This window comes from Haliotis rufescens, unplaced genomic scaffold (genome assembly GCF_023055435.1).
Source record: "Haliotis rufescens isolate VD_foot unplaced genomic scaffold, xgHalRufe1.0.p SCAF_7, whole genome shotgun sequence".
Lineage (NCBI taxonomy): Eukaryota > Metazoa > Mollusca > Gastropoda > Lepetellida > Haliotidae > Haliotis > Haliotis rufescens.
The window spans coordinates 21,047,194-21,056,963 of NW_025964361.1; the positions used below are offsets into that span (position 1 = coordinate 21,047,194).

The 9,770-nt window shown below is 41.2% G+C and overlaps 1 protein-coding gene across 1 annotated transcript; it reads right to left on the reverse strand.

The window, feature by feature from the left end:
- Nucleotides 1–4,258: 4,258 nt before the first annotated feature.
- Nucleotides 4,259–7,920, reverse strand: LOC124139857. Its single transcript, XM_048388125.1, has 4 exons — nucleotides 7,910–7,920; nucleotides 7,210–7,433; nucleotides 5,529–5,615; nucleotides 4,259–5,109 (listed from the first exon to the last, which is right to left on the reverse strand). Exons 1-4 carry the CDS (start codon nucleotides 7,918–7,920, stop codon nucleotides 4,919–4,921), a joined length of 513 nt encoding a protein of 170 aa, XP_048244082.1. The 3' UTR covers nucleotides 4,259–4,918.
- Nucleotides 7,921–9,770: the final 1,850 nt, after the last annotated feature.

The following is a 9,770-nucleotide window of genomic DNA, read 5'->3' on the forward strand; positions in this document are numbered from 1 at the left end:
ACAGGGATCCCAGTGTAAGGTATAACTGAAAGGGCAGGGATCCCAGTGTAAGGTATTACTGAAAGGACAGGGATCCTAGTGTAAGGTATTACTGAAAGGACAGGGATCCCAGTGTAAGGTATAACTGAAATAACAATGATGCCAGTGTAAGGTATTACTGAAATAACAACGATGCCAGTGTAAGGTATTACTGAAATAACAACGATGCCAGTGTAAGGTATTACTGAAAGGACAGGGATCCCAGTGTAAGGTATAACTGAAATAACAATGATGCCAGTGTAAGGTATTATTGAAATAACAACGATGCCAGTGTAAGGTATTACTGAAATAACAACGATGCCAGTGTAAGGTATTACTGAAAGGACAGGGATCCCAGTGTAAGGTATAACTGAAATAACAATGATGCCAGTGTAAGGTATTACTGAAATAACAACGATGCCAGTGTAAGGTATTACTGAAATAACAATGATGCCAGTGTAAGGTATTACTGAAATAACAATGATGCCAGTGTAAGGTATTACTGAAAGGGCAGGGATCCCAGTGTAAGGTATTACTGAAATAACAATGATGCCAGTGTAAGGTATTACTGAAAGGACAGGGATCCCAGTGTAAGGTATAACTGAAATAACAATGATGCCCGTGTAAGGTATTACTGAAATAACAACGATGCCAGTGTAAGGTATTACTGAAAGGACAGGGATCCCAGTGTAAGGTATAACTGAAATAACAATGATGCCAGTGTAAGGTATTACTGAAAGGACAGGGATCCCAGTGTAAGGTATAACTGAAATAACAATGATGCCAGTGTAAGGTATTACTGAAAGGACAGGGATCCCAGTGTAAGGTATAACTGAAATAACAATGATGCCAGTGTAAGGTATTACTGAAATAACAACGATGCCAGTGTAAGGTATTACTGAAAGGACAGGGATCCCAGTGTAAGGTATAACTGAAATAACAACGATGCCCGTGTAAGGTATTACTGAAATAACAACGATGCCAGTGTAAGGTATTACTGAAAGGACAGGGATCCCAGTGTAAGGTATAACTGAAATAACAATCATGCCAGTGTAAGGTATTACTGAAATAACAACGATGCCAGTGTAAGGTATTACTGAAATAACAATGATGCCAGTGTAAGGTATTACTGAAAGGGCAGGGATCCCAGTGTAAGGTATTACTGAAATAACAATGATGCCAGTGTAAGGTATTACTGAAAGGGCAGGGATCCCAGTGTAAGGTATTACTGAAAGGGCAGGGATCCCAGTGTAAGGTATGACTGAAAGGACAGGGATCCCAGTGTAAGGTATAACTGAAATAACAATGATGCCAGTGTAAAGTATTACTGAAATAACGATGCCAGTGTAAGGTATAACTGAAATAACAATGATGCCCGTGTAAGGTATTACTGAAATAACAACAATGCCAGTGTAAGGTATTACTGAAATAACAATGATGCCAGTGTAAGGTATTACTGAAATAACAACGATGCCAGTGTAAAGTATTACTGAAAGGACAGGGATCCCAGTGTAAGGTATTACTGAAAGGGCAGGGATCCCAGTGTAAGGTATTACTGAAAGGGCAGGGATCCCAGTGTAATAACAATGATGCCAGTGTAAGGTATTACTGAAATAACAACGATGCCAGTGTAAGGTATTACTGAAATAACAATGATGCCAGTGTAAGGTATTACTGAAATAACAATGATGCCAGTGTAAGGTATTACTGAAATAACAACGATGCCAGTGTAAGGTATTACTGAAATAACAATGATGCCAGTGTAAGGTATTACTGAAAGGGCAGGGATCCCAGTGTAAGGTATTACTAATAGGGCAGGTATCCCAGTGTAAGGTATGACTGAAAGGACAGGGATCCCAGTGTAAGGTATAACTGAAATAACAATGATGCCAGTGTAAGGTATTACTGAAATAACAACGATGCCAGTGTAAGGTATTACTGAATGGACAGGGATCCCAGTGTAAGGTATAACTGAAATAACAATGATGCCAGTGTAAGGTATTACTGAAAGGACAGGGATCCCAGTGTAAGGTATAACTGAAATAACAATGATGCCCGTGTAAGGTATTACTGAAATAACAACGATGCCAGTGTAAGGTATTACTGAAAGGACAGGGATCCCAGTGTAAGGTATAACTGAAATAACAATGATGCCAGTGTAAGGTATTACTGAAAGGACAGGGATCCCAGTGTAAGGTATAACTGAAATAACAATGATGTCAGTGTAAGGTATTACTGAAATAACAACGATGCCAGTGTAAGGTATTACTGAAATAACAATGATGCCAGTGTAAGGTATTACTGAAAGAACAGTGTGAGGTATTATGGATTAGAGAGGGGTGCCATTGTACAGTATTAGGGAAAAGAGGGGGGTGCCAGTGTAAGCTATTACGGATAAGAGGGGTGTGCCAGTGTAAGGTATTACGGATAAGAGGGGGGTGCCAGTGTAAGGTATTACTGAAAGAACAGTGTGAGGTATTACGGATAAGAGGGGAGTGCCAGTGTAAGGTATTACGGATAAGAGGGGGGTGCCAGTGTAAGGTATTACGGATAAGAGGGGGGTGCCAGTGTAAGGTATTACGGATAAGAGAGGGGTGCCAGTGTAAGGTATTACGGATAAGAGGGGGATGCCAGTGTAAGGTATTACGGATAAGAGGGGGGTGCCAGTGTAAGGTATTACGGATAAGAGGGTAGTGCCAGTGTAAGGTATTACGGATAAGAGAGGGGTGCCAGTGTAAGGTATTACTGAAGGAACAGTGTGAGGTATTACGGATAAGAGCGGAGTGCCAGTGTAAGGTATTACGGATAAGAGGGGGGTGCCAGTGTAAGGTATTACGGATAAGAGGGGGATGCCAGTGTAAGGTATTACGGATAAGAGGGGAGTGCCAGTGTAAGGTATTACGTATAAGAGGGGAGTGCCAGTGTAAGGTATTACGGATAAGAGGGGGGTGCCAGTGTAAGGTATTACGGATAAGAGGGGGTGCCAGTGTAAGGTATTACGGATAAGAGGGGGATGCCAGTGTAAGGTATTACGGATAAGAGGGTAGTGCCAGTGTAAGGTATTACGGATAAGAGGGGGTGCCAGTGTAAGGTATTACGGATAAGAGGGGGATGCCAGTGTAAGGTATTACGGATAAGAGAGGGGTGCCAGTGTAAGGTATTACGGATAAGAGGGGGGTGCCAGTGTAAGGTATTACGGATAAGAGGGTAGTGCCAGTGTAAGGTATTACGGATAAGAGAGGGGTGCCAGTGTAAGGTATTACTGAAGGAACAGTGTGAGGTATTACGGATAAGAGCGGAGTGCCAGTGTAAGGTATTACGGATAAGAGGGGGGTGCCAGTGTAAGGTATTACGGATAAGAGGGGGATGCCAGTGTAAGGTATTACGGATAAGAGGGGAGTGCCAGTGTAAGGTATTACGTATAAGAGGGGAGTGCCAGTGTAAGGTATTACGGATAAGAGGGGGGTGCCAGTGTAAGGTATTACGGATAAGAGGGGGTGCCAGTGTAAGGTATTACGGATAAGAGGGGGATGCCAGTGTAAGGTATTACGGATAAGAGGGTAGTGCCAGTGTAAGGTATTACGGATAAGAGGGGGTGCCAGTGTAAGGTATTACGGATAAGAGGGGGATGCCAGTGTAAGGTATTACGGATAAGAGAGGGGTGCCAGTGTAAGGTATTACGGATAAGAGGGGGGTGCCAGTGTAAGGTATTACGGATAAGAGAGGGGTTCCAGTGTAAGGTATTACGGATAAGAGGGGGGTGCCAGTGTAAGGTATTAGGGAAAAGAGGGGGGTGCCAGTGTAAGGTATTACGGATAAGAGGGGGGTGCCAGTGTAAGGTATTATGGATAAGAGAGGGGTGCCAGTGTAAGGTATTAGGGAAAAGAGGGGGGTGCCAGTGTAAGGTATTACGGATAAGAGGGGAGTGCAAGAGTAAGGTATTATGGAAAAGAGGGGGGTGCCAGTGTAAGGTATTACTGACATTCTTTCTTTAGCGTTTACATGCATCAAGATAGCATCCAAGTGTGGTAATAGCCAACAATTTCATTTGTGAGTGTAAAAGTTTTTCGAAATCAAATAAATTAACTACAACCGAAAATAATTTATTGTTACGATTTTGTAAATTTGATACTTTGATAGGTTTCACTAAACATTAATGATGCCAAGACATTTCTGAAACTGATTCAGCGAAAGACTTCAGATTGCTGAAACATCTCTAAATATCCGTCAACAGGAAAAACCCAGTATTTTCACGATGAATAAACTCTCTGGAACATGTAACTTTACTAGTAAATACAGTAATCAGATGGCATGGCGAGTCGTAATTAACATAGGTTAAGATGATATTACAAAGTTGTTTTTTTCCCATTCATCTCAAAATCGACGTATTAGCTTGCCTTCAAGTCATTTCAATGTACACAACCGTGTCTAGTGTGATGAACTGACAATGACGAAGTTACTCATTGACGTAAAACAACGCTCCAAAGGAAAAAAATCCAATTTAATAAACAATACAAATAAATAAACAATGAATAATAAGCTCATTAATAACAAAGCCCCCAATAGCAAATATGTTGAAAACTACATCCTTGACATGAATCCTTGACATGAAACCTTCCTCTATAGTATGAAAGGTGGAGGTAACTGTGTGTTGGGTATGTTCTTGTAGAAAGCTAGAGAAGATGCAGATTAAGACACGTGGATTTACAAATAATACAGAAGTTGAAAGTTTATATCACGTGTGAAATAAAAGGAAGTATAATCAACACTACAATTACATTAACATTAAGAACGGTTGTTACGTATTTCACATGTTTCACGCGATGCTTTAATGACTGCAAGCTAGGGATGCCATGCGTGCAGCAGATTTAACACATGGTGAGATCGGAACACTATGGTCTTATGGGATTAGTTTCCCGTGGATGAGACATGTTCCGGGGTGGGTGGAGCTCCTGATGTGGACAACGTGGACACACTGAGACATCCCCAGACACATGAGTAAGCAGTCTTCCTCCACGTCAACTCGGCACATTTCCAGGAGTTGGACCTCCTCCTCTAGGCTGTGGTAGAAGGTGCACACTGGAGTGCCTGCTGAAAAACACAGACGCCACTCTATACAGTATACTGGATCTTCAACATAGGTGGCTAATGTCTTGTCAACATAGTGCAGTGATACTATTAAAGAAAGACAATAAGTCATATGCCATCTGCAGTGTACCTATTATTATAAACCATCGTATAAATCTGGATTCATAAAATGCCTCAGTGTTTATTAACATTTATTATCTGTCTTCTGAATATTCCGAAACTCAATAATCAAAGATAAGATACTGTGGCTTCTATTTATACTGACCCTATGAATCGGCAGATGTCTATTCTGGAAATTCCTTACTCAAGTTATCTGCAGTGAGTATTTATGACCACACGAACATTCTGTAACATTCTGCTTTGTTTTCTGATTTTGTGGGGGTGATATATATATATATATATATATTACACGGAACTCTTACTCTGATTAGGTTCACAAAATCCATTCTGTCTGTTTCCTTTTGAAAAACTCCTGAAACTGCTTTTCTCGGATGCAGGTTGTGGTAGTTCTGCAGAGAAGTAAATCAACGTAAAAACTTAATTACAAGGTCTAACTCACCGCAGGCACAGCCATTAAATGTCATTCAAAGCGTCGTTTATTAAGATCTGACGTTGTCCAGTCAATCCATTCAATTTCCAACAACTCCAGTTTTATCTCTGCAAATTACATGTGACATAATACCTTTATGTTTCCACCGTCGGTTGCTATCTTGCTATATTAGCTCAAACCTATATCTGCAAATTGTATCCAATCAACTATCAAACAATTCAATCAGCTATTGTATTGAATCATTGTGTTGAATATCCTATTTGTGACTAGTCGAATTGTAAAATCCTTTCCCACATAGGATCGACCAGCAGACACACTTGGCTTTCTTCATGTTAATCTTGTGGAAGCAGCTTCCTAACTTAAATCTTCTCTATAACGCGCAGAACCTAACAGCATTGCTAACAATTCATGAACCCAAATGCGATTAAAGCCAATGACTTTACTTCTGAAAACACACATTTTTCACTGAGGTTATCTTGAACAATGGGATTTGCGGAACCTTTGGGGAGACCTGCGATCCCAACAGCATAAGTTTTCCATCTCCATGATAACCTTTCAATATTTGCAGCCGAGTAAGTACCGCCCTGGAGGCACAGCGATGTGTAAATATATATAACCAGGATGCTATAACATTTATTGATTCAATGGCTGCTGATCGAGCAATTTTATCAGGAAGAACTAGGCCAAGAAAGTCTGTCCAAAGTTCGGCAATGGAAGAGAAGGGAGGGCACTGTGGGATAAACGCGTACCGAAGTATTGTCCACAACATCTTTTCCATCATGGTAGTGATAAGATTCCGGAAACTGTATAACACTATTTGTATTGAATGCCCTGCACACAATCATTTCAGACAAAATCTAAGAAGTGAAGCATTGGAGAAACAAGTTACATTTTGTCTTGCTGCAATTATTGGCCAAGTCACATGTATTGGTCGGCCCATAGAGATGCCAAATTGTGGAATAATAGATGTATTATAAACTATATATTTCAAAGGATTTTAATGCTCTTTGAGGATCAAATTCTCTTTTAATGAATGTGAATGACAGACAGACAGACAGACAGTCAGAAACAGACACGCGCAGCACACAGACACGACACACACGGGACACGCACGCACGCACGCACGCACGCACGCACGCATGAACTGTTTTATAGCGGCTGTTTTATTGACTCTTTGAGTGGATCATATATAATAGATTATGCTCTTTGTTTAAAAATACTATATATTCTTTATAAAGTAATTTAACGTTTTACGAATGTTCTTACAGCCTGTTGGTATCTGTCAAAGAATTGGGCGCAAATAGACCTTTTCCCCGTGGCTCAAGTTCACACGGAACCTGTACTACTACTAGAAATAACGTCACATAATGTACTCTCTTATTGGGAAGCCATAACAAAAATAGATGCACTGATTCATTATTAATAACAATAATTACCATCCTTAAAATATCTACTTTCGGTAAAGGAAATTGACATGCTATTACAGAATGCCATCTGCTGTTTGTCTTGCCATCTACGAGGCAAAACATCTAATCATGATGCAATAGGCCTACCGTCTCCTTCACAAAGCACGGTCGAGAAGTTTGAACAGCTTGACATTTCATACACAGCGACATCTCCCGCAAGAGTCAGGGTGACACACTCGTACTTGGAGGAGAGATCTGGCTGGCCGATCGCCCACTGAAGTTCAGTAACGTTGACAGTCCCTCCCCATCCCTCCCACCAGAACGAAGCTTCTCTAATGTCGTAACGCAGACTTGACCAGAACTGCCGTGTCCTAATAAAGGCAAATGAATTGAAGAATTACGCACTGATATATAATCCATGGAGACATGGAATTTGAACGTGTGTTTTGAACAACCAACAACCAGACAATACCCTGCAAGCAGGGACACCAAACACCGCCTTACCATTACTCGCAGGGTTCACATTAGATTACTCAGAAAACAAAAGCAATGAACCAGTGAGTGCTCCTTTTCGTTTCAGCTAGCTTAGACATAGAGCCTAAGCACGTCAAGTCAACAAATACCTCCTGTCAGTGCACTTAGAACCAGACAAACTATACACAAAACATTTGTTTAAAATAATATTATGCACTTCCGTTTTCGGAAGAACACATGTTTACAGCATTGGTTATTTTTACTTCAACCAGATACACCCATAGTTCTAGGTAAGTTTATAAACTTAATAGAATTGTATTGGTTTCTTAAACCACTTTCTGCAGCATGAGAAGTATAAACCTGAAAGTCTCACGGTTCTAACATAGTTTATAACAAAGTTATTTGTTCGAATTATTTGACACATTAGGGACAACAGTGATGTCTGGTGCAATTCCTATTTTGACCATCGTGTTCCCGTGTATTTTTAGGTGAACAATTGACGGTCTTTTGAAGGGTTCCATCGGTGTATGAACCCATGATTTATAGTGAATGCGTGAGAAAAATGCTTCATATATAGCGAGTGCGTGGACCCAGTGATTGAGTGAGTGAGTGAGTGAGTGAGTATGGTTTTACGCCGCTTTTAGCAATATTCCAGCAATATCACGGCGGGGGACACCAGAAATGGGCTTCACACATTGTACCCATGTCGGGAATCGAACCCGGGTCTTCGGCGTGACGAGCGAACGCTTTAACCACTAGGCTACCCGACCGCCCCACCCAGTGATTGATTTATAGTGAATGCGTGAGGTAAATGCTTGATCAATAGCGAGTGTGTGAACCCAGTGATTGATTTATAGTGAATGCGTTAGGTAAATGCTTGATCTATAGCGAGTGCGTGGACCCAGTGCTTGATACATATACTGAATATGTGACATACATCATTGATTTGTTGTGGTTGTTTAAACTAAATGCCTGATAAATTGTGTGTCAACTGCATGCTGTGTATGTGTGTGAACCCAGTGCTTGGGTTATAGAGAGTATGTGAACCCAGTGCTTGGGATATAGAGAGTATGTGAACCCAGTGCTTGGGATATAGAGAGTGTGTGAACCCAGTGCTTGGGATATAGAGAGTGTGTGAACCCAGTGCTTGGGATATAGAGAGTATGTGAACCCCAATGCTTGGGATATAGAGAGTGTGTGAACCCAGTGCTTGGGATATAGAGAGTGTGTGAACCCAGTGCTTGGGATATAGAGAGTGTGTGAACCCAGTGCTTGGGATATAGAGAGTATGTGCAACCAGTCCTTGGGATATAACAAGTATGTGAAACCAGGTGCTTGGGATATAGCGAATATGTGAAACCAGTCCTTGGGATATAGCAAGTATGTGAAACGAGCTGCTTGGGATATAGCGAGTATGTGCACCAGTGCTTGGAATATAGCAAGTATGTGAAACCAGTTCTTGGGATATAGCGAGTATATGAAACCAGTCCTTGGGATATAGCGAATATGTGCAACCAGTCCTTGGGATATAGCGAGTATGTGAAACCAGTCCTTGGGATATAGCGAGTATATGAAACCAGTGCTTGGAATATAGGAAGTATGTGAAACCAGTCCTTGGGATATAGTGAGTATAGGAAACCAGGTGCTTGGGATATAGCAAGTATGTGAAACCAGTCATTGGGATATAGCAAGTATGTGAAACCAGTGCTTGGAATATAGCAAGTATGTGAAACCAGTTCTTGGGATATAGCGAGTATGTGAAACCAGGTGCTTGGGATATAGGAAGCATGTGAAACCAGTCCTTGGGTATGGGAGACCAGTCCTTGGGATATAGCAAGTATGTGAAACCAGTGCTTGGGATATAGAGGGTATATGAAACAAGTCCTTGGGATATAGTGAGTATATGAAACCAGTCCTTGGGATATAGCGAGTATGTGAAGCCAGTCCTTGGGATATAGCGAGTATATGAAACCAGTGCTTGGGATATAGCAAATATGTGAAACCAGTCCTTTGGATATAGCAAATATGTGAAACCAGTCCTTGGGATATAGTGAGTATATGAAACCAGTCCTTGGGATATAGTGAGTATATGAAACCAGTCCTTGGGATATAGCAAGTATATGAAACCAGTGCTTGGGGTATAGCGAGTATGTGAAACCAGTGCTTGGGATAAAGCGAGCACGTGAACCAGATGCATGGGATATAGCAAGTATGTGAAACCAGGTGCTTTGGAT